Genomic DNA, 26267 nt, shown 5'->3' on the forward strand with positions numbered 1-26267 from the left:
GTGGGACTTGGATAAAATAAAACCTTAGATCAGACACCTAATTAAAGAACAGATTTTGAATATGCAGCCATTATGAACAGTGCTTTGAGCTTGTTTTTCATGTTGCTTTCTGTGACTTTCTATCAGAAGGGATTTCTGAGGGAATTGAACCTGACAAGTCTAAATTGGAACAAATAAATGCACATGGTACATTGGTCCTACTCTTACTAAAATCACCCGAGCATTAAACTGTGCCCATCTCTCTCTTTCAGGGAGTTTGAGGGCTCTATCCAGAGGTACCAGTGGTTCTTCTCAGAGCTGCCAGAGATGCTCTGTGAGAGCGAGATGGAGGTGGAGCAGCACACATGCTGGAGTGGGCAAGATGTCGTCGAAAGGTGAGTGTTTTGCATTAGAAAGATTCGCTGTTCAAGTGCTGCACTGAATGTGTATATAATATTATGATGTTAAAAATTTGTGGCATATGACGAATAGTTATCCTTGACCTCTTTCTGATTGATCAGCAAATGAAAAGACAATACAGAGTGACAATCTGGAGGACATCGGGTCATATTTCAGGTTAAAACATCATATCTGATAACTCCTTAGCTACCATCAGTCCACAGCAAATGTAAGCATTCAGCCATGTCCTAGCTAGTTAGAAAGTGTTAAAAGTTAGCATAGGAAAGTTTTTATTTCCTTCCAAATTGTTATCTAACTGTAATGTTAGCAGGAAGAGACTGAATGCCAAAATTAGCTGTTTACTATGGAAGCTAAAGGGTACCATAAGCTAGGAAATGGCTAAATACTAACATAACAGTTCGATAGCTAGCTAGGAAGAGGTTGAATACAAACATTAGCTGTTGTCTATGGCAGCTAAGGGGTTATCAAATATATTGGGGGGTTTTTTTGTAACTTTATTTTTTATTGATTTTTGTTCACCCATATAAATAAGTAAAAGTGCATAATAGTAGCTTATGACATTTTTACAACCAACAGGGTTGACAAAGAAAAACAAACAGTATATAAAGTAAACATAAAACAGAAACGAAACATCCATGGTTACCGGAGTCCATTCTCCAAGAAGGGAGGGTACAATCTCTTGTAGTTTGTTTCAGTTAGTCCATGAGCCAAATATATTGTTTTAACTTTAAATATGGCCAATTGTCCTAATAATACTGAAGCTAGGAAATGGCTAAATTCTAACATTACAGTTCGATAGTGTTTTTACATTAGAAAAGGTTGGTAATTCCTCGCTAATGCTAATGTTAGCTTGGAAAAGGTTGAATACTAACATCCGCTGTTGTCTATGGTAGCTAAGGGGTTATCAAATATTTTTATTTACTTTAAATTTGGCTTATTGTCCTTATCACACTGTAAGCTAGGAAATGGCTAAATGCTAACATCATAGTTTGATAGTGTTTTACATTACCAAAGGAAAGGTGTAAACTCCTCGCTAACACTAATGTTAGCTAGGAGAAGGTTGAACACTAACATTAGCTGTTGTCTATGGCTGAAGCTAATAGGTTATCAAATGTGTTGTTAATAGGTTATCGAATAGTTTAATTTTAAATATGGCCTAAAGTCCTAATATTACGGTAAGCTAGGAAATGGCTAAATGCTAACATCATTGTTTGATAGTGTTCTACATTACCAAAGGAAAGGTGTTTATTCCTAGCTAATGGTTATAGCTAGGAAGAGGTTGAATGCTAATATTCGCTGTTGTCTGTGGCTGCAGCTAACAGGTTATCAAATGTGTTGTTTAAACTTGAAATATGGCCCATTGTCTCTGTATATTGTCACTTTCCATTGTCTTTTAAATTGCTAATCAAAAAGGAAGCAGTGAAATGATATTTTTCTATATTTTCTATCTTTATCTGAAACAGAACTTTATTAGTGTTAAAGCCAGAAATACTTTATTGACCTGAACATAGTTTTTAGTCGAATTATTTTTGGATTTGAAGAAGGCGACAAATTGCAGTATATGAGAATGTGTGTGGGTGTGTAAGTGTGTGTGTGGCTCCTAATAGTTGCCAGGGTGGGGGAGTGACAGGGTTGTGAAGGTTAGAGAGTTCGTTTCCAGAGTCTTTCTCATGGTGATTACATTGGCAGCTTAAACTGGTAACAAGACAAATGAGCACATACGCACACATTCACAGGCGCGCACACAGACACACATTCCTACACACATACCAGCCATCCATCTCTGTAGGGAACCCGTCGCTGTGATAGAGACGGTTTTCCGTTAATGGTCCATCAACCACGTGAAACAGGACATGTAGCCTTGCAAGGACATCCTACACAAACAAACAAACACACACTCTGCTTAGTCACCATTAGAGCAGCAGTGAAGGCCAGCAGACCCTTTTTGGCATATTGTTTTGAGTCTTTTAAATGTCTTGCAATGCAGTCTGCATTGAGTAAAAGAATACAGGTAACAGAGGATACAATTGGAGCCTTAAAGAGAAAGCTTATGATATTCAGAAAGTGCTCATTATTGACAAGTAAGGTGTGATTATGGATTCAAATGTTAAATTGTTGTCATAAATATATTAAACAAAATATTATTTTGCAGTGAAGAAAAGCTGCATTTTAGCCAACATGTGCCAGATAGTATGGTTGTCTTAAAGTAAAAGTCCCTGATTTCCATGTTTTCCAAACTTTTAAAGCTGGTTTCAGCTATTAAGTCATGAGTGCAGGTAAAGTTTTTTTGGGGGGGATTTGTATAAAAGCATGTATAAAGGTTGCAAAATGATGGCTCCTAATCAAATACCTGCTCTTACCCTCTTATCTTCCCTCAGATATAAAAGCCACATCTTAGATTATGAAGTGAGATAAGATGAGATAAGCTTTATTGAGGACATTTACTCGTTACAGCAGCTCACAAAACAGGCAAATTATATAAAGTACTCAAGTAACAGACGAAAAGTACACATGGCAATAAATGATAAAAGAACAGACAATATATGTATTAACAGAAAAAAAAAAAATAGTAATTCAAAAACTATTCACACTATGTACACATTTTTCCTTGTTGAAAGATATGCATGAGTTATTTTTTAAAATCAAAACTCACATGGTGCTTAGTATTATGATTAAAACCAGAGAATCCAGTAGGAAAACCTTAAAGAATATCTGTGTGTTACATCTTTAAAAAGTTTAATGTTTGTTGTTAATTTTTATACATTTTCTATTAAATATAAGTAACACAGCTCATATACTTACAAGTTAAATTTCCTTTTGTAATTTCAGACCATATGACCCCAGCCCAGTCTGACTCAAACCATCTTTACTTGCAGTTTTGTCTGTGATAGAGAGAGATAAACAAGATAACAAGATAATAATAGAAGATAAACAAGTCAAATATTCAAAGTAGAGCTGCAACGATTCATCAATTAATCGAGAAAGAAACACATTTCCATGACTGAATTGATTAATTGTTGTCAATTCAGTCATTTTTCAAGCAGAAAGTTCACATATTTGCTCGTTCCAGCCTCTTAAATGTGACTATTTGCTACTTTTCATTGTCAACGATGACAGGAAATTAAGAGTTTTGGGGTTTGGACCTTACCTTGAACTCACAGAAATTGTGTTGAGCTTTTTTATGACATTTAAAAGACTAAAAGAGTCCATGACAGAGTTATTGATAATGGAAATAGATGTTAGAGGCAGCCCTAATCCTCAGACTCTCATCATATGTGAAGTTTGTTTGAAGTTATTTCAGGATGAAGTTTTACAGAAGACCCGTTACTCTCTGCCTCTGCTGGATTTCAGCCAGTCTGTGCCTCTCTGACCTCTTTACATCTTCTTCTCTCTTGCATCTATCCATCCACCCATCCATTCATTAATTCAGCCATTCATTCATCTCTCCATCCTTTTATTCAGACCTCCATTCATCTCCTCCGCCCTCTGACCCACTTCACTTACAAATGTCTGTGTTGGTGAGAGTGTGTGAGAAAAAGAGAGATGGACAGCAAAACACACATGCCTGAGGGCGTCTTAAATAGCATCTCAAGGGTTTTTTTTATCCTCAGTATGCACTCAAACAGTTTAGATATTTTGATGATTTAGTGAAATAAGTTTTACAGAACTTGAAACAAGCTCAAGAAAGGAAAACACAGACCACTAGTGCAAGACAATTTACAGCTATAATCTCCGGACGATATTTTACCACTGGATGTTAAAGTCTCGAATAACAGTAACCCTGAACAACTTGAACAGTTTGGAGACCCATGAGTAAACACTGCTTTTAGCTGCCAACACAGACTAAAGGTCTCAGGTCGTACATTAACGGAGGCGATGGCAGAACCCAGTTGGCAGCAAACTGTCCTCCAATCAGCCAATCCACCATATCCACCTACACACATGAAGTACTCACAGAGCAGCACACAGAGGGAGATGAGGGGCTTATAAACATCCAGGTAAAAAATCAGATCGATTGCATACATTATAGACAGCTTTACCTTTAAGGTTAAACTGAGGAGGTAATTAACACCAAAAAATACCTGGTTCCTTACTAATGAGATCTCCCTTAGAGGAGAATACCATTACTGTGATCTTGTATTTAAGCATGTTATTTCTATTATAAAGTTTTATTATGTTTTTGCTTACTAGAAGAAATATTGCTTTTGAACTGAGCAGTTTCCTACCCATCCTTTCTTAATGCAGAGGGCCAATCTGTAGGCAATTAACAGCAGCCAGGTCTCCCTCTATGATTTCAAGATTACAACTGTATAAAATTCTTTAGCCATGGGGTTCCATTTAAAAAGGGGTGCGTAATAAATACAAGAGACATAAAGGATAATAAAATAAAAGTGGTACTAAAAATCAAATAAGAAAATTGGAGGAAAAAATTAAATGTACATTTTGAGCTGAATGTCTCATATCTAATTATGATCAAATTATTTTTTAATACTGGATGTTCAATTGGATACTGCAGAAAATCATTAGCCTCTACATATATCATACTTAACATAATGGTGGTCTTAAAAATATATTGCAAAGAGACATATAAAAGCCTTAAATGAATATGTAGCCAGCTGAAGCTGTAATAGCTGACTTTGTCCAGTAGAGGGAAGCATCTGATCACCATCCTAAGTAAGAACAAACTAACTCTGCTTCCATCGCTGAGGACATGCCACACCCGATTGTTTTTATGTAATGTTTTAATGTATTAATATCTGTAATACATCGGCCACTCATGCCTCACACACTCGTGGTATTTTTGTTTAAACACAGCCAAAGAAATTGTCCAGAAAATGTGAGGAGGAATCTGAATAGGATAGAGAAACTGAGACTAAGTGCATTTCTTCCAAACCTATTCAAACCGCAGCATATCACTTCCAAATCTGGAACAAGAGGTACAGGTATGAGCCTCAGGTGTCGGTATAATGTGCTATTGTGTGTGTATGTGTGTGTGATAGAGCTATGTAAATGACTCCACAGGAATGCAGCTAGATTTACAATTGCGGTTGTGACTCTTATAATTACACACCTCCCTCAGATCAGATCACTATCTCAGGTAATTTCATTTTTACTGGGTACTTTGTACGTGTGTGTGTGTGTGTGTGTGTGCACGCCGCAGCTACCTTTAAACGTTCGCTGCAGGGATGAGACAGAAGAATGGATCTTTGTGTGTGTTACCTTTAACAGCCACGTTGTAACTGAGGGCAACTGCAGAGCAGCTTTGCCATTACAGCGCTCTGGTGATTTATGTCTGTCGTTCTCCAGATCTTATTAAGTGTCACTCACAGTCACACCTCTCTGTGTCGTCTGCAGCACACTCTCTGCAGTATTATCATCTGTGTCTGTCAAACAGACAGAGGATCCCGGCACTCTGTAATCTGGCCAATAGCTCATTCACAGCACTGTCAGTTTCTCATACAGTCAGCAGGGCAGCAGATATTGGACCTGAGAAGTGCTTTTGACGTGCTGATGCTGTCGATACCTGTTCTCCACTTGAAAATAAAGCAAAGGTGTGATTTAGTACTAAAACTGAAGATCAGTCTTTTACAGGTAATTAAACACAAAATCTTATCTGTAATTACAGTAACTTCAGTAACAGAATGCTCATGTTTATCAGTCCCACTATGTTTTACATCTTAGATATCAAAGTAATGAAAGAGGCAAAGATCAGACGTCTGTGAGAAATTAATTACACTTACCATTTACTACATTTATTTTCTCCATCTGCGTGAACTTGCTCATTTGAAACTAACTCAACAGAACCAAAAGGCAGTCAAATTGAAATATGATATGTAATGACAAAATGATACGATACGATATACGATATAGTACGATATGACACAATACAATACAGCATGATATGATACGATACGATATGATACAATACAGTACAATACGATACAATATAATACAAGACAGTACGATACGATACAATACAGCACGATACGATACAGTACGACATGATACAGTACAACACAATACAATATAACACAAGACAGTACGATACGATACGATACGATACAATACAGTATGATACGATACGGTACGATACGATGCCATACAGTACGACACAATACAGTACAATGCGATACGATACAGTACGATACGATAGGATACAGTACGACACAATACAGTACGATATGGCACAATACAATACAGCACGACACGATACAGTATGTTACGATACAATACAGCACGACGCAATACAGTACGACCTATTGCACTACGATATGGCACGATACAATACAGCACGACACGATACAGTACGATACAATACAGTATGACACGATACAATACAATACATACCGAACACAGATAATTCAAGCCTCCACCTTTCAACTCCAGTTTCATTACATCTGATTGCTGTTAAAGCATTAAGTGAGAACAATACCTGTTCAGCTTTCAACAGAAGTTACTACTGGCAGGGTGTTGTCAGCCAACACCGGGTCTCATTTTAACCTCTTCACTGCTTTTATTGTGCTTAAGGCCCTCCAGGCAGTAGATGTTACACAGCTGATGAGTGAAACAGCATTCTAACTTCCATTGCACCATTCACTACAGAGCATAGCTCATGAATAATTGATCTGTCAATTTCATTTTTCATATCCTACTCATATAGACAGGCCTAATCCCTGTACATTTGTAGTGGAGATTACAGTGACCCCTATTACTATCGTCCAATTTCCAATTCATCTTTCCTGTCACTTATCCTGGAATTGAGAATCGATAACAGCTCTCCCCCTGAACTTCAAGAGTCAATCCTAACACGGCCTAATATCTTATTTTAGATCAAGTCATTTGGACAATAGTAATATTGTCTTGTTTATTTGTAGATTCATAAAAACAATTTGATGCCGTTTGCCCTCTTATGGAGTCGGAAGTCTCAAAGCTTATTATGATATTCACTTCAGTGTGTTAGGTTAGAGACAGCCCCATCTGAACACTGTAGTTTTAAGACATTTAGGAAAGCTTACCTTAAATTAAGAGTCCAATCTCAGAGTTGTAAATTAAAGCTTTGGGCTGGTATGTAAATGGCGATTCTTGCATGTTTGATCAAATACAAATACATCCATATGCAGACGATATGCTCTTACACTGAGCTCCTGATTCTGTCCAAGTTTGTCATTTTGGTGTTGTACGTTTCAAAGCTTTTTATGATATTGTCTTCAGTGTGTTATTTAAGGAAATGGTTCCCAACCTAGAAAGTGATGTCTCTTGAATCCTTATTGTCAAATACAAATTGTCTTTATGCAGACGATACACTACTATACTTTGTTGCACAGTCTGACCAAGTACTTTACTATTACAAAGTTTGTCCTTTTTATAAGTCGGATGTTTCAAAGCTATTTATCATATTAGCTTCAGTTTGTTACTTTTTGGACAGCTCAATCTGAATATTGTAATTTTAAGACAAAAGCTTCATCTAAATCTGAACAGTCTGAGAGATGTACATATAAGTGCAAGGCTGTCATGTAAATAACAATTCGTGCATGCTTGATTGTCAAATACATCCATAAGCAGACGATACACAACTATACTGTGCTGCTGATTCGGTTCAAGTTGCTAAATAGAAATTACAACCCCTCTTTAATGAAATGAAGGATACTTATAACCAACAAAGATGCAAATTAAACAAATACTGTGCTTAATGCCCAGAAATATATTTTACAGTAATATGCATATTTACGTTTGTAAGATGCAACCAAAGCCTTTTTTTCTGCACAGGAACAGTTTGCCTCTGGGTTTTAGGAAAAGTAATGTTGAGGTTTATTTCATCTCACACCCTGATTATGTGAATGTAATCTATACACATGCTCCTGCTTCCACCTTTGGGCCCTCACACTCAGTTTACCATTCAGCACTCGGATTCATTACTGGAGATAATTACGATACTTATTGCTGCATTTTTCACTATTAGGTCGGTTGGTCTTTCTTCACTTACAGACAATAACCCTTAATTTGAATTTATCTACAAATGTCTTGTTGCCAAATTACCATCTTGTGTGTATCTTTTAAAGCTTTAGAGGGAATGACTGCTGCATTGTTGGTGTACTTTCTTCTTTCTCCTGTTTGTGTCTGACTATTTATATTAGTTTTTGATACCTTAAACTGTAAACGGGATGTTGTTGTATAAGAGCAACTCTGCTCAGCCAGCCTTGTACAATCAAAGGTCAAATCAATTGCCTGTCACTCTTCACTGTGATGACACACATTTCCAGCTCTAATGACGATGAAAGAAAGTATGAATATTTCTGAGGTGTTGGCACCCTTGTGTGTGTAGCAGATGGATTCATGGTTTTACCCTGATCCACAAAATCTTCGCTGGAGTCTGAGGAATCTTGGATTTCCCCCTGGGGGAAACTGGTTTTTTATTGAGCTTTTTTTCATCCTCCCTCCTCACCCCTTTCCTTTCTTGTCACTTTTCCATCCTCTTTCCTCTGATATTCTGCTCTGTTGCTTTGTATTTTATAAATCAGTTAAGGGGAGAGTTGCTGAACCTTTCATCTCATGTGTTGATGCATTTATGTAGCCCAATATCCTGTTATTACGTAGGACTCTCACTCAATCTGTTTTGCACACGTCAGTGCATGCAGCATCATACCCTGTTTTTATTAGCCGTCTCATCCCAGACAAACACTTAAAGCAGATTTGGGATGCACTTCATGATCTTTTGCTGCTCACTGGTGCATCTTTGTAATCAATGAAAGCTGTTTCCATGGTGATAGTGTTTAAAATGGTCCTGTTGTTTGTGTAGCAAAACAGAAGAGATCAACGAGCCATCGTCTGTCTCATGAAGTCAGATTAGAGGGATAGTCGGCTAACTTTAGACTTAACACAGGCTTTATCAGGCTTGCTCACTATGTTTTTGGCAGCGTGGCAGACGTCCTCTGGAGCATATAAAGATCAAAGGATAAAAAAATGCTAAATAGCCATCCCACTCACAAATCAACTCGCTGTTCCCTCTTTTAAACCATGTTTTTTTGCAGGACAAGTTACTAAAATTTCAGTTTTTTTACAGTGACGACACTCAGATGTCAGATTCTTTCACAGATTTACATCAGTGGTCGGTTCAGTGAAGCCTCCTGCACATTTGTAAAGCAATAGGCTTAGAAAAATCTCATGTTGTTTTGTCCACTCAAAGCCTACACACTGATGCTTTAACTTCACCTACCTGGGCATGCCTCTGCAAAAATTATTGATTTATGGAACCAGGGTATTGCTGATTTTTACAAGCTAATTTTGCACAATGCATATTTTCATTACAGTTCTTAAGTATCTTTTACTGTCATTTGTAAGATTTATTCTGGTATTTTAATGTAGAGCTCTTATGTGCCTCAATGTTTTCATGTTCAGTGTTAGATGTGACGTCTTGACTGTGATGGAAGCTGCTGTGACAGTGTCATTTCCTGTAAAGGATTAATAAAGTATCTATCTATTCAGGTGAAAATCCCTATGGCTATTTATTTCACAAGTAAATAGCAAAGAGGTAAAGAATTTACATGATTACAGGGGGAGGTTAATTTACAGGAGGAGCTTTTATTAAAAGGTTTTTAAAGCCAAAATGTCATGGACAAAATAACTTCAATGCTTCATATCTCCTGTCATACATTTGTTTAATTTACCGGCAACTTGTTTATTTATTCTATTTATCTTCTATTGTTAGCACAGACAGATATGGTTTGTTAGTTGTGTTTGTGAGTTTTTTGATAGGGATACAGAGTAAACTAATCACTTAAGGATTAAATAAGCTAATGCTTCTTCCTACTCCTTTTCGAACATGTTAATATTGTTCAGTTGTTTTCAATTGTTTTTAAGTATTTTCTTTTGTTCTTTTTTCTGTTGTTGCTCTTCTTTTTTTCTTTTTGTAATTATTCTCACGTGTTCGAAATAAAGCCTTCATTCATTCATTCAAAAAAATGTGAGGAGATATTCAGCAATATGTACGTGTATACAGCTCTTGAAAGAAATAAGACCCCACTCCAAATTGTCCTTAAATCAGCATCTCTCTTTACATGTCAAACCCCCTAAACGTGATCAAGAGGAAGATGGACGGTCACAAGCCATCGAAAAAGACGAGCTTCTCCAAGAGTGTCCGAACGTCACCCAACAGCAATGTGACAGACTGGTGGAGAGCATGCAGAGATGCATGAAAGCTGTGATTAAAAACCAGGTTATTCCACCAAATATTGATTCTGAACTCTTCCTAAATTGAAACATTAGTGTTCTGTTTTTTAAACATGAACTTGGTTTCTTTGCATTATTCAAGCTCTTCAAAACATATTCTTGCCTCTTTTAGTTTTCTTAACCAGTCGTCATTTTCTACAAATAAAAGACCTCAATGAAAATATTTTATTTGAAAGAATTGAGAAATGTTGTATATAATAAAACTAAAGTTTACACAAACACAAACCTATAAAAAGAAAAACCAGAGAGAAGCATATTTTTGCAGTGGTCTCTTAATTCTTTCCGGAGCTGTATAAGAACTGAAATTAAAAGCGTATGCGTCAGATATTTATGGCTGCACGTCCATGAACCCCTTTAACCATAAATCCAGCTTTAAAAATTGCAAAGTAGCTCCAACAAATTTACGTTCATGGTGTCACACTCACAGTGACCCTCATCTCTTCCTGTAGCCATTATGTTTAATTGTTTACAATGCAGTTCTTCTTCAGTAATCCTCTCTGCAGTTGGCAGCAGGGATGCATCTCATCATAAAACATCAGACAGTAATTATTTTTCCCATTTCCAGCCAGAGTATGTGGAAAGTGTCAGCGTATAACATTTCTTTGGTTCAGTTTTTATGAATTATATTTATCATAATGCTGTATTCTTGTCCAATCTGTGTCATATCATCTTTGCCTTTTAATGATCTCATTTTCCCATGAGAATCTGTTTTCACATCACCTCTTAAATTGAACATGCAGCTTTTGATCTGTTCATGTTATTGGCTGCATATTCAGTGCTCAAAGCTGAATGGAGGTCCTTTCTCACAGAGACAGTTCATACTTAAGCACATCTGTTAGACCGGACTGGCAATGCCAGAATTAATGAAGCCAGAAAGACGCAGAATAAGTCGTGAGTCAGGCCTCGGGACATGAACCATTTGACTTGAATGAGACCTTAAATTACCAGGATAGGGAGATATGTATGCATGCAAACACAATCTGTGTGAGAATAAAGCAAAGATTTGCGTAATTAGAGACTTCATTCATCAGAGGGATCTGATTCCAGACCAGCAGGGTTAGCACGGCTCCAGAGGCCGGGGTCTTCACCGCACCATCTCTTGGCATTAGTCAAGTTGTCTATTTTATTTGGTTGATATCCACCATGTGCCTACTCTCTGATTCCCACAATCCCGTTGCCATATGAGTGTGTTTGTCTTGTCGGGGTGTGGACTCGACGGTTACCGAGTCGCGGCTGATTGTATTAGCGAGCATAGCGGGTTTGGAACTGGAAGTCTTGGGAAAAATATGACTCACCAACTTCTGTTTCTTCTCTTCTGCTTTTCTCTCGCCTCATCGTCCTTTTGATCCGCCCACTGCATCCCCGCACACTGACAAAATGATGTGATACTTTCTAACAGCCCACTAATGGAAGAAATACCATTTATGCAAGATGATCAGGGATCAAACTTAGGGAAGACTTTCATACACCACATGCAGGCAGCGGTACCACATTTATCATTTAAACAAGTTCAGTATGAAGTCCTTATAGACATATTTCTGCAGGGTAGGTAGAGTGGAGAGAAGCATCCAGAAAGAAGGCCTGGTAACAGTCAAAATTACATTACTTACATACTTTATGAAATAAGTGATCTCATATTCCTGGTAGAACAACCTTTGGGGATGTAAAACCTTTGTCCCTATGGAAGCAAAGAGACTCACTGTAGAGAGCCAGCAACACAGATTATATTAAAGTACACCATTACACCTTTCAAATCTATTACTAAAAGTACAAACAGAAATACCTTGTCAATGTAATGTTGCTTGAGCAATATTGAGATCACAATATTTAACATGAATCCGCCCTCATGTTGGTTCAAGCTAAACTAAACTACTGCATTAACGTGAGTAAAGGCAAGTCATTTTATCATTTCAGTAGACGAATGTAGGGTGGTAAAATTAGGAGTCAAGTGGCGCTGGTTTAACCCAGTTGGTAGCGCTGGTGCCCCATATACAGAGGCTAGAGTCCTCCACGCACTGATCACAGGTTCGACTCCCGGTCTGCTGCTTATTTGGTCATCCCCCACTCTCTACTCTCCATGTTTCCTGTCTATCTTCAGCTGTCCTATGGAATAAAGGCAAAAGCCAAAAATATAATCTTTGAACAAAAAAAAAATTAGGCATGAAGAAGGGGTTTCTGTCTGTTTCCTGCCTGAGTCAAGATAAATGCAGCGAGTATGGGCTTAAAGAGGTGCACGAAGGCACTGCTATAAAGTAAAAGGGCTGGATTTATACAAGACTGCAAAACAGAATTCGGCAAAATAATTGTTGTATCCTGATTATCTTTTTTTCATAATATTGGAACTTGGGGACCAAAATTGTAATAAAGGACACGCCGTTTTAGCTCAGCGGTTAAATGGCACGTCCCATGTGCAGAGGCTGATTTGTCGGCGCAGTGGCCGCGGGTTTGACTCTGTCGCTCAACCCCTTGCTGCATGTTGCCCCCACTCTCTCTTCCCATATTTTTGACTCTATATCCACTGCCCTATTAAATAAAAGCAAAGGCCAAACACATAATCTAATTATAAATAGATAAATGATTAAAAAAAATTTTAATCAAAAATAAAGCTGTCCCAATTAACTCTATTAACACAATAAAAGTTAAAAAGTACGAGATGTCAGATGTAGTACATTTTTAGTACTTCAAACTACAGCAGTGCATCATGTCTATGGTCTTTTTATATGCCTTACAAGTTGAAAGCTGTTCTTGAAAATTAATGGAGTATAAAGCTTCATCTGGCATGAACAAATATCCATCTTTAAATCTAATTAGCTGCAGTATTTTCAATCTTTGAGTGCTACATCATTCCTTTCACATTTAATGAATCATTTAATCTCCTCCATAAGATGAGCAGAAGAACTCGCATCATCTAAAATGACTCCTCATCTTGAATAAAAGTCTGTGTGTTTTAGTTTTCTGCTGCGGGTAAAAGCCTTTTTCAGTGTGTGTGTGCATGAGTGTGTCCCTGCACATACAATGAGTGAATCATACACCCTGACTTTAACACACTAGTATAGTGACTGTGGGAAAACTGGGGCAGGAGAGCAACACACGCACATACACACACGTACACACTGAGAACTGGGACATAAAGTACTGTATGTCACCCTCTTGTTCTGCCTCTCTGTAGCTATGCAGGTCGAGTGGTTGGCAGCAGTTTAAAGGCCCAGAAGGAGAACCCAGTGATGACTGTCCGCAATACAGATCCCGTCCTGAAGGGGGCCAAACAGAGGCTGGAGCAGCTAACACAGGTACGCACTCGAGATCACTTCAAATACGAAAGAAAAAATGGGTGAGAGAAATTTCAGGCTTTTTCATATTCTGATCAAACCTGTTTCACTTGCTTCAGTGAGACTTCAAAGTTTCATTTAAAACACTTTAATACAGAGCAAGCAATCTCAACCGTCCTGATCGTATGATCGTTGATAGAAATAATGGTGGCCTTTCGGATCCTTGATTACCTTGATAAGTTCATGACCTTTAATCTAGTGCCACCATTTATTTTAAATTTCCCAATGACCAACACTTTGGCATGTGACACGGTGTTTTAAATATACTATCATATCTATGCATATACTGTATAACCGTCTGTTTATAAGTTCCCTGAGTTGTTCCATGACCCTCAGAGCTTTCTCGTAACACCACCATCAAGTCTGTGAAGTTACTTATTTATTTATTAGTTTGTCTGAAGTGCTTTACAGTTGAGTCAGATGGGTTAGCCTCAATTAAAGTATAGATGATTTAAAGATAATATAATAGAGGCATTTACTATACAATACAATAAAACAGCAAAACTAGAAGGAAAAAAGCACCTTTACCAACTAAAATGATAAAATCCTAATCATGTTAAAATTAAGAAGAAATTGAATAAAACCAACAAAATTAGCACTCTGTCTTTCTCATGACATCATCAGGCCCAAATGTCAGATTTGCAACTGGATGAACTTTGAAACATACCTCATAATCCTTAAGGGCATTCAGGCTTGTACACATCTGACACGGACATTGACATTCTTAGTTTTCTGGTTCACTTAATGCTCTTTCCAGGACTCACACAATGGCGTCACTGTCAGTCTCCCTCCTTCATCTATAAACACCAGTAAATAGTTAGATTTTATCAGCCTAGTTTGCCCAGTGTATGACTTTGAAGACCTTTGGAGAGTGCATTACACTTATGAACCACAATATCTTGATTATTTAAACACATACATAAAATAAACGTTTATTGCAGCAGCAGAACACAGCTTGTATTTGGCGTCTAGGCTCCGACCTCATCACTTTGAAATTTGAAGAGTGATGAGATCCCCTGTGTCGGAGCCTGCAGGTGGATGCTGGGGCGGCGGTTGGGCTGAAAGTATGAGTTCAGCACTGGTGCAGGTCAGCGGTGGCAGTGACAGAGCAGAGGGAGAGACCGGAAATCTTGCAGCTTAAAAAGGCGCCAAGTTGGGAGGAAGTGTTTGTCAGGTTATTGTGGTGAATGACGCATGTCAAGTGTCAAATCTGTGCAGCTCAAGTTGCCTGCCTGAACTAGCTTGCAGGCGTCGCTCCATTTACAGTTATTTTCCTTGCGTTATTTTAGCTTTTTCTGGTGTAAAATTGTTCATTTTTAGCCTGCAACAGGAAAACTCTTGCTGTGTTTGAAATCGGATACGATATTCTATATATTACATACTGTATACTGTATACTGCGTTGGGCCGTAGTATGTAGTATGGAGCACTTCAAATTTATTTTGCAGTACGCAACACCAGGCACCAGTTTCCGGTTTTGGAAAGTGGAATTAAACAATAGCCCACCATTAGAAATAAGCTGCTTCTTTAGCTATAGCGCCCCCTTCTGCTCTTCTGCTGCTGTCCGCCATTTCAACTGCCGCTGTGACGTTCCAGCGCTTTGCATTGTGGGATACAGTAGGCGAGGTAGCCTGGTCCGATGCATACTGGAGATTTTTTCTGAATCAGTATTTTTGGCGTACTGCACATTTTGCATTTGTTTGCACACTGCACAATACACTTTGGCCAAATCAGTACATACTGCTAGTATAGTATGGCATTTTGAACACAGCAATTGTTTTGGTTTTTTTCTTAACCACACCAAAATACTGTAGGCTTTGATGTTTTTTTAATTAGTCTAATTGAGGTTTAATTGGTTAAGATATCCCACTAGCAGACTGTGCAGTAGCCTCTGTTAGAGACATGTACTTTGGAGGACTGCAGTGTAATTTCAGATAGATAAAGATAGATAAAGTCAGAATAATAATGAGGATCTGCAGGTGATTTCATAAGTCTCCCATAGAGCTTTAATATCATCTGTAGTCACCTTGGCCACGACTCCATGATGTGTAAAAGTGGTTAGCATTCTGCAGGAAAGTTGCTACCTGTGGTTAATGGATGGAATTATTCATATCCTTATTTAAATTATAATGCTTTTGTTGGTTTGATCTTTACGGGGAAAAATTAAGTTCAACCTTTGTGTGTCTTCAAAGTGTGATGAAAGTGTGATACACAGAGCTGCACGGGGTTTGGGTGTATGTGTGTATGTGTGTGTGTGTGTGAGTAGGCTCTCAATCATCCGTTATCACCCCGTGTATGAAGCACTGCTTAATCCAATAAACTTAAATGTCAGCACTCCAAAAAGATGTAGATGAAAACACGCGATAATAAATTAAATTATTCAATAATTAAACTTGATTTATGCGTCATCTTCAAAGCTCTGGACGGCGTGGATTATTTGGTGATATGATTTGCACGGATGACTCATTAAACCATACAAAATATGATCCCATAAAATGATACATCAAGGTTACTCATAATGATGATTCACTGTGTGTGGCTGTGAAACTTAACAGACAGTCAGACAGGCTGATAAACAGGAAGCCAGACAACAAAAGACATAGTGGGAGAAACATCAAGCAAAGAGGACAACAAAGAACGTACAGTGTGTCAGCGACTAAAGGACAGGGCTGACAATCATCGATATTTGTACAACTTTCAAACACTGATATCCAGTCTGCGGAGCCTGGGAACCAGACAGATCTTGTTATTTCTCTGGCAGATGCTTCTGATTCCCGTCCCATTCAGACAGATTCCCCGCCAATCTGGTCCTGGTTTGGCCAGTCACAGCTTTTCTGATGTAGGGAGCATGTGATGCGATGACTGTGCAGAGGAGCACCATGGAGGCAAACAACCAAGATGGCTGAAGCTGATATGGGACATTCTGAATCCCATGTTTTTAGAGCCTTTAATGAACCTAACGAGCATGTCTTTGGACTATGGGAGGAAGCCGGAGTACCAAAAGGGAATTCATGCATTAGCAGGGAGAACATGCAAACTGCACACAGAAAGACCTCCTACGTCCCAACTGGGATTCAAACCATCAAGGTGTGAGGTGATAATGCTAACCCCTGCACCAAATACTTTACCCCCCACTGGTATCCCACTCCTGTTTGTCATAAGTACCATTATCATGGATTGCTCAGTGTCGCCTCACAGTCAGACAGCTCCTGGTTGAAACCTGCTGCTGCCTCTCAGTTTGTTTTTGATTTTCTTTTACCCCTGACATCTCAACCTTGCACACCTCCGACTGTCAGGGTAATTTCTTCTTGAGTAGGAGTATGATATTTTCTTTATTCCACCTACATAGACCTCAACCCCGATCCTCACATTTTCTGGCATCAGTGGCTTTCTTACTTTGATACTCTTAGTGATGACAGCTTTCTTGAGGCAACTAATCTTTAATCCAGCATGAGCAAGTGATTGGCAACAGTGACAGGGAAAAAGCTTCCTTAAAAACAGGCAGAAACCTCGAGCAGAACCAGACTCATCTGTGAACAGCCATCTGTGAATCGGATGTTGGAACCAGCCAGTGTTGTGACCAAGTCATCTTTGCTCAAGTCCCAAGTAAGTCGCAAGTCATTTGGTTCAAGTCTCAAGCAAGTCTTGAGTCATTTTTTCCTGTGCAAGTCAAGTCAAGTCACAGGTTATGTCAAGTCAAGTCGAGTCCTTAGTTAAGACAAGTCAAGTCCCGACTCAAGTCACTTTTTTCCACCCAAGATCCAGCACTCTTACCTGTAGTATCCGCTCTTTATAAAGAGAAAAGACAAGGTATTAGTAGCCCGTCTAATAATGATATTATTGCCAGTTTATATAACCTGTTCAAAAAGTATGACAATTAATTATATCTGTAATATCTTGGCACAGAGGCAGCCATGACGATGGTCTGCTCTGAGACAGTATTGAGTAGTAACGAGTACAACTGATGAGGCTTCTCTTTGGGGAACAAACATCAGGTAGCTGGGGGCTTTGATGTTGCGTGTTGCCATAGCGAGGAGTTTGACTGACAAACTTGACAATCACATAACGGGGAGCTTTTTGAGTCGTCCAATCACGATTTCCAGTTTTCTCTGCATACATTTGACAGAAACTTGTCAACTCGAGTCCAAGTCACCATGACTCAAGTCCACATCTCTGGAACCAGCCTCCTAGCCGAGCAGCGGGCTGCCATGTCAAACGTTCAGGTGCTCTGATTGGTTGTAGGTCCGTCCAATCGTGTCCAGATTTATTTTGGTTTGTGCATGTTGGTTATGCCCATTTGAAATCAAAAATGAGCTGAAGTTCAGACAAATTTGAATTTGCAAATTGGTCTTGTGATGTCAGGCTAGCTGGGCCCTGAATGCATATACTAAGTAGCATATTGGCACTTTATAAGTTAGAATAAATCACTTTTTAACAGTTTATGACGTAGCTAGGAGTTTTCACTCAATAACTCAATCACTAATAACGTGAGAACATGATCAATAAAAAAACATGAACTTCAACTCACTTATATATACTGTCTCTATTAGCATTGTGAGTAAACAGCTAACATGGCCAATCAAACTAAAAGTTTGACGCAAACAAGGAAACTCTTCTGTAGTCAACAAAAGTACCAGTCCAATGAAAATAAACAAATTCAACGTTCAGATGAAGTAAAACCATCAAAAACAAACAAAGTGATCTTCTGCAAGAGTTAATTGCAATTACTGTTTATCACCACAGATTTCCCCAAACACAACAAAATAGTTTGTTACTTTAAAGCACAAAATAAGACCTGATGCACAACACATCAATGAAGTGCAGAACTCAGTATGTCATAAGGTCAAAAAAGGACCTCTAGTTTGTTCACAAAACCTGATAAATTCTGTTAAATAAATTTAGTCAATAAATTCTGTGTTGTTGTCGGTGGTTATGGAGTATTCATGGTAAATCTTTGTTGGGACATGTAAAGGTTTGTTTTTCTCTTTCTGCTGTTGAAGCTCTTTCTGTGCGTCTGCTTTGGGTGGTGAGTCCATTAATCATGTTGCATTTACATGCAGGAAATGCAAAGTCAGCATCCCTCCCCCGACTATGTGCACAAACACACACACACACAACATGCACATTGTGATCATTTATGTGTGAGACCTACTTTCTCAGCCTCATTAATTCTATGTAATTGTGACTTGTCCTGTGTCTTTGATTTAAGAACAGTGGATCTAATGTGTATGCTCTAAAATAAACACCAACGAACACTCAAAAACTGAGGACAAGAGAAGTTAGAACAATGTTTTTGGACTTGAAATATATGCCTGACAGATGGGGGTAAACGCTAATAGACCACAACAATGCAAAAAGTCAGATTTATAGTCAGCTGTTTGTACTTTGAACATGTTGAGAGGCAAATTTGGAAATCGAGGGCCTGGACTGCGCTGCTTTCAGCTAGCTCCCCGGGTACTTCCTCCGTGGGGGAAGCCATTGATCTGTAACACATACATTAATGCACTGCATGAATTGCTAATTATTCATGTCTGTCACATGTGCCATTTACACACTCACACAGGCAGGAGGAAGTGGAGGAACAAAGTGTGAAACAGGACAAAGAAGCATCCTTGGAATCTTAATTATTTCATCAGTCATGTTTTGGAGTCTGTCTGTTCTTTCTGCCTTCATTTTTTATTACGTCTTAATTGGTCTTTTGCAACATTGGGTTGTGCTTCACGCAGGCCTTTCTCTCTAATGGGATTCTATTAGTGTATCAACTCGCTTATCCTTGCAATTAAAATTTGTATGGACACGCTCAATCAGGATGAGCCTCATCGACCCTGTAATAGCTGCTCCTGAGAGCAGTGGTCCCACCAGTCCTCATCCACTTTTCCAGTTATAACAGAAGGGACACAGCAAAATATTCAGAATTTTTTACAAAGCATCCATTTTACTCTGACGCCATGCTCAAAGATAGAAGACAAAATCCTGTTATAATGTGGTACTGCGGTGTTTAAAGTTCATCTTAATTATGGAGGCACAAATATGGAGGCACATTTGGCTTATTTGAAGGTAAAACAACATATTTTATTACCTGCTAGCTATCCTAAGACAGCTAATGCTAGCATTCATACTTCTAATAAACAGCTAATGTTAGAATTCAACAACCTCATGCTAACATTTCTGTTAGCTATAATGTTCATGGTGGGCTGCATGGTGTCGCCTCACAAGAAGGTCACCGGTTCAAACCCCGGTTTGGGCAAGGTGGGCCTTTCCGTGCGAGGTTTGCATGTTCTCCTCGTGCATGCGTGGGTTCCCTCCGGGGTCTCCGGCTTCCTCCCACAGTCCAAAGACATGCTTGTAAGGTTAATTTGTGACTCTAAATTGCCCATAGGTGTGGGTGTGAGTGCGAAAGGTTGTCTGTCTCTGTGTGTCAGCCCTGTGATTGACTGGCGTCCAGTCAAGGGTGTACCCCGACCTTCGCCCAATGACAGCCTGGATAGGCTCCAGCCCCCTGCGAACCCTGAACAGGATAAGCGGTATAGATAATGGATAGATGGATGGATAATGTTCATGGTGTTTTTTATTGTATCCTGTATGAGCACAAACAATTTTAGCTAAAAACAGGTTGAATGCTAACATTAGCTGTTGTTTAAGTGCAACAAAAATTTGTTATTTTATTGGGGGGACTTATTTACATGTGCATACATATTTTATAAACCACTAGCTATCTTTTCTAATGTTAGCATTCAACCTTTAGCTAAACTGCTTATGTTAGTATTCAACCATTTTCGTGCTAACACAATTGGGAGCCTCTAGTTTGTTGCTTTTCTATCGTATCCTGAATCACTACAAACAACATAAGCTCAAAGTAAGATGAAGGCTAAAGTGTTCATCCTAATTTGCTTCACTGTTTTTTGGTGCACTGGCAAGATCTGTGCACGTAGAACTAGATGTATAGCACGTATGTGGTGGCCATTTCACTAACAACAAACTGCATTGCTTATATTATTGGCTGATATGTGCCACTTGTTACAGTTCTTCTGCTTTGTTAAGTTAAGGTAAGTTCATAACCAACCTATGGTTCATTTGTAGTTTAAGCATTAAAGGTTGGATGGTTGCAGAAGGAAGAAAAATTACAACTGACATTCTGATATGCAAACAAAGTAAATAGGATGAAACCAAAAGTCCTCACCCCAGCCACAAACTGTAAGTTGTTCTCTTCTCATTAACTAGACAGGACAGAGCACACTGGAGCTGCAGCCCTGGAATAATATTACGCGTATAGGCCTATTGGTTTCACTGGAGAGTTTCCCTGCCTCATGACCCAAATTCAGTTTGAATTCCAGCCTTTCCACATGACTAAGAAAACACAGTCCTGGTGGAAACATAGGCGTAATGTATTTTTGTCCTCCCCCAGCCCTCATTTGCAGTCGGTTGACATGATGGTGAATCACTGCACACAGAGTCTAGTCTGTCTTCATGTCCCCTCGGACATGCTGTCATATAATAACCTTGGCTCCCCTTGTTTCCATGGCTGCCCCACGCCTACTGTACAGTGTAAGGCCAGATGTCCATACAGCAGCTCAGGTAGAGGATATCACAACCTAACTAGTGTGAGGTGATATAAATCATTTCAATATATCTTACAATCCTGGTGGGATCAGCTTTGTTGTTTTCATAGCGCTGTTATCTAAGGGGAAAATAAAATGTCAGCACAATGTTTTTTATTCTTTATGAATATGGTGGCCCTTTTCCTTATCTCTGTTTCAGCTGGAGTTCATATATTACCCTCCTTGAAACTCTGCAACACACATTCATCATACTGTGAACCAATTAGATGTTCCTGTCGAAGGGTATTTGTGGGAACTTAATAACTACAATTTTGGAGTTTCTCACCTGGCCTAAAAAGTTTTTGTCCTTCATAAGTTCATCAAATACAACCCAAACAAAACTGAGTGTGATTTTCACTCATTCATTTGTTGAGATTTAGGACACGTGATGTTTCCCTCCAGCATCACAATTATGTAACATGTGACGGCATCCACAACTAACTGAGAGGGGGGAGTATGGATTCACAACGGGCAGCATGACCTCAATTACCCTTTAGTGTGCTCCCTGACCTGTGTGTGTGAGCGTGTGTGTTCATGTTTTTGTACGTGTATCTGTAAGCTTGTAAGCTTTAGCACTTGTTTAGCACGATTGTTCTTGTTGTTTGTGATGTTTGTGAGTTAAAGGTCTTATGTCAGTCTAATGTCTAAAATGTGTTCAAGAGTTCTCAGCTTTTCTATCAGCTCTGTGAAGCTGTACTAGCATTGCTTTGAGCTAAATGCTAACAGCAGTATGCTAGCATGCTCAGAGTTACATGCTAATGTTTCTCAGGTTTTATTTACCATATTCACCATCTCACTTAAGTCTTTAGCATGCTAGCATATGTAATTTAGCAGTAAACACATTTGGATTTAGTCCGTAGACTGAAAATCCTGACTGACTAATCCGGTGAGCGATTTGTGCGTGCTGCCATCTTGTGGAGCCGCCATTACTGTGGTGGCAGCTCAGTGCCTGCTGCTGCCTGCTGCCTGTGACAGCAGCATAGTTAGTTGGAGTAAAGATGTGAGACAGCTGCCTCTCCTTACTAATGAAGGTACCTTAATCAGGCCATCTGAACATTATTTAGATTTGACATATTAGACATCGGTTAAATCAACAGCCTGATTACATAATGGAGAGAAATTCGACCATCCGCCACATGTTTGTGATGAAGTGCTGTGTAATAATGTTATTCTACTAGCTAGTTAGCTTAATCAACTAACAGCTGCATTTAATCATCACAAAGTAGTTGCATTGGCAAATATTTTTTTAATAGATATTCATTCAGCACATACTTTCTATTTTTCTGCTGATGCAGCTGTTCTGTAATGATTACTTGCAGCTCTTACTTTGTTATGCCAACTAGCTAGTGGAGGTACGTCATATGAGATCGTTTTAAATGCATCTACGTCACTCAGAGAGAGCTGAAATTACTGTAATAATAATAAGATAATTATAATATTCTCATTTAACTTCTGAAGAATATCTTAGTCCTCTGTGCGACCAGTGAATCTATGTTAAGTGTCCGGTCTCGTACAGGGGGGATTCTTCAGGACGTGAAGGCTGGTGTATTGTTAAAATTAAAGTTTGTCACTACTGATTAACTCCACAGGTTCTTCCTGATGTCCATTAGATCGTTGTCAAAAGTAAAGTTACACAGACAGTGTAGAAAATTGTTCTCTTCTTATGACAGCCTGCATTTAAACACACAGATGTTGTAGTGAGACGCCACCGCAGTAATGGCGGCTTGTCAACTGCTGGTAATTCCCTGGGTTAGTGTATAGAGCTGGATGCTGAAATGCCTTAAACCTGCATTCTGTTTAATGGCCTGTAGGGGGAGACTACACTGGTTGCAAAAAGAAGTCCGATTGTATGAATCGGAATAGGAAATGACGCTACTTGTGATAGTTTACAATCAGTTTTCCAATGAGTTTATGGTCTCAAGTGTTATCCAATACAGCATGATGTAAATTATGGTCTCAGTAAAAGTAAAGTCAACGATGAAATAAAGAGTATGCTTTAAGGAGAAGCTACCTGTGATTTACAAGTCACTACAACTGTGACCTTTTAACCAGGATAGAGACGAATGCGTATGCACCCTCTCGTCCAAATATGGTCACTTCTGGCTCCGACACGACCAAAATAATCCTGAGGAAAGCTGCCATTTTTCATGGCAATCCGTCCAATATTTGTTAGGACATTCCAGCTAAAGTCACTAGAGCAGGGGTGGCCAACACACCTGATTTGAATGATCTGCTGGTTATCAACCAGCTGAAGCTTCTCAGGGGATTGATAATGAGCAAAACATTCGAATCAGGTGTGTTGGAGTAAAGAGAAACCTAAAATATGCACTAGAGGAAAAAGATATAGATAAACAAAGTCTGCTGGGTTCACCCTCTGGTGATCATAATAACATAGTTTAGTCTGGAGCAGTTATAGACAAACTACTAACATTGAAACCAAGTGAGTTATACCACAAGCTTGCTTAAAAAAGATGTTTTTAGCTGGGAAAAGAATAAAGAATAAATAAATGTAATATGAGTAATGTTTATGGACATCTGTGTGTGTTATTTAGGAGCTGTTGGTGGAGCTGGGCTGGGCGAGTAAAGCCAGGGCAAAGGTGGAGGATGAAGAGGAGGGAGGGAGCGCGCAGACAGAGAGAGGCAGCGGGGACGACTGCGATGATGAAGATGGCTGTGAAGCATCTGGTGAGGAGAACGGTGAGTCATACACACCCACACGTAGACACACACACACACACAGACACGCATAGACGAGCATGCATGCAAATAAAGTCGGACAAACATTAGCAAACATACACCCACACATACATATGCACATGTGATGTAGGTACACTCGCAAGCTAGGTGAGCAAATACAGTATAGGGATTCCGGTTCATGTACATCAGCAGTACATATACAGTGCATGAATATAAATATGCACACACACACTCCCATCATAAATAAAAGACAGCATACACTCACAGGGTTCATTGGCATGGTGCAGGTTTAGAATGCTGCAGCCTCCACATATCTTGTGCCAGCAGGAAAATGCCCGGAGGGAGGGATAGTACTGAGAGAGGGATTCAACTGTCCTCTTTCTCTCTCCCTCTCTCCTTCTCTCCCTCTCTCTCTTTCTGCCGCCCTCAGCACTTTCCTTCCTCCTCGGCCTGGATACAGGATGCACAAACAACCAGGTCACCCTAAAAACAGAAGTGAAAAAAATAAACCGTAATTATTCATTTATCTTTTGACTTATTCATCGTGCTTTGGCCCATACATAAAACATGGGTGTCACAGGGGAGTCTGCGGACCCCTGGGAGCCTCCAGGCCAATCCACCGAGTGAACGTATTACAAATTAACTGTTGATGAGAAAATGTTGCTGCATTTTGAGTCTATTGACCAAATCTAATATTCTCTGTCCTCCACCTGAAAGACATGGTAGTGTCTGATTTTCCCTCTGTAGACTGCCCTTCTATAAAAATGATAAGAGGAGGATTAAACCAAAGAGTAAGTGGGTTCTTAAACTGCACCGTCCTTTCAGTGTGAAGAGATTATTTGGGAGCACAGAAGACTTCTGTGATGATGATCAAATATGAAACTCCAAGGGTTGTGAGAAAGTAAAATCCTCTCGTCATGGGGAAGAAGGGAGAGGGATGTTCAGTTAATTTGACGCAACAATTCATCTCTTTGACTTTTAAAAAGGGGCAAATAAATACAAAACATCTTCCTGGTTTGGCAGTTTCATGAAAAAGATTATAAAGTCTTTTAAAAGAAGTCTTGTTTTTTATTACTTAGAAGTAAAAGTATGCTGATTAAATGTAAAGTCACTGAGAAGTAATGGATGTAACACTCAAAATGAAATACTTAACACTCAAAAGAAATAGTATGAATCTGACTTTGTCAATCCAATTTAGTTGCCTGTCAATCTTGTGCAGGTATTTTCTGATTTGCATTAAGAAAACTATTGTGTGGACGTGGATGGAGTTAAAATACTGAGGTCATATGCTGACAGATAAAGTGTTGAAATCGTCTAAAATTTTCTTTCAATTTTCCATTTTGAAGCAACTTTTTTTCATCACTTGTTTAATGTTTTATTCATTCAAATAAAATTGATTTTTGTAATGCATATATGTTCTTTATATCTATTTATTATATGTATTTATTAACTCTACAAACAATAAGAAATAGATGCATCATGACTAAATATAATTCAGGCAGGAACACTCTCATCATAGATTCAACCATTTGTTGCAAAATGGAAACACAGTTATGCTCGGTGCTGATGGCTCCGCTCTAAAGTTGCTCCGTGGGTTCGCCGAGCAGCATGCTAAGGCTTTCCAGGGAACACAGAGCAACCCCCCCCCGGGTATACAGAGTGGGCAGAAGGCTTGCGATGTTACAGTTTGATTTAGCAAACGCTTTTGTCCAAAGTGACGTACATTTAAGAGTCAGTGCAACACAAGGAAGAATCAAGACAGGCTTCAGACTAGAAAGGATGGCTCAGTGTGAGAAGCAGCTGTGATTGGTGTGTTACTGATTAGACGTGATGATTCAATCAGCAGGCTGTCAGCTGATTACAGCCGGGGCTAATGACTTCTGTGTCCTGCATGAATGAACTCAAAGCTTCATATAGAAATTTATAATATATTTTATGTAGCCTTTAAAAATATTAACATGCAACTTAACTTTTGTGTGTTTTTATAGGTATTTTCATATTTGTAGTTTTATGTTGTTT

General features: G+C 38.9%; 1 protein-coding gene across 1 annotated transcript in view; it reads left to right on the top strand.

Moving 5' to 3' along the window:
• Positions 1 to 26267, top strand: part of LOC138607842 (glypican-5-like) — a 67553-nt gene that overhangs the window by 18114 nt on the left and 23172 nt on the right. The window contains exons 7-9 of the mRNA XM_069680499.1: positions 252 to 374; positions 13796 to 13916; positions 24104 to 24248. Of these exons, the coding sequence (XP_069536600.1) occupies positions 252 to 374; positions 13796 to 13916; positions 24104 to 24248 (389 nt within the window). The remainder of the gene's footprint in view (positions 1 to 251; positions 375 to 13795; positions 13917 to 24103; positions 24249 to 26267) is intronic.

The sequence above is a fragment of the Semicossyphus pulcher genome, unplaced genomic scaffold (genome assembly GCF_022749685.1).
Source record: "Semicossyphus pulcher isolate SPU_LCO1_2020_fin unplaced genomic scaffold, fSemPul1.0.p SCAF_4, whole genome shotgun sequence".
Taxonomy (NCBI): Eukaryota; Metazoa; Chordata; class Actinopteri; order Labriformes; family Labridae; genus Semicossyphus; species Semicossyphus pulcher.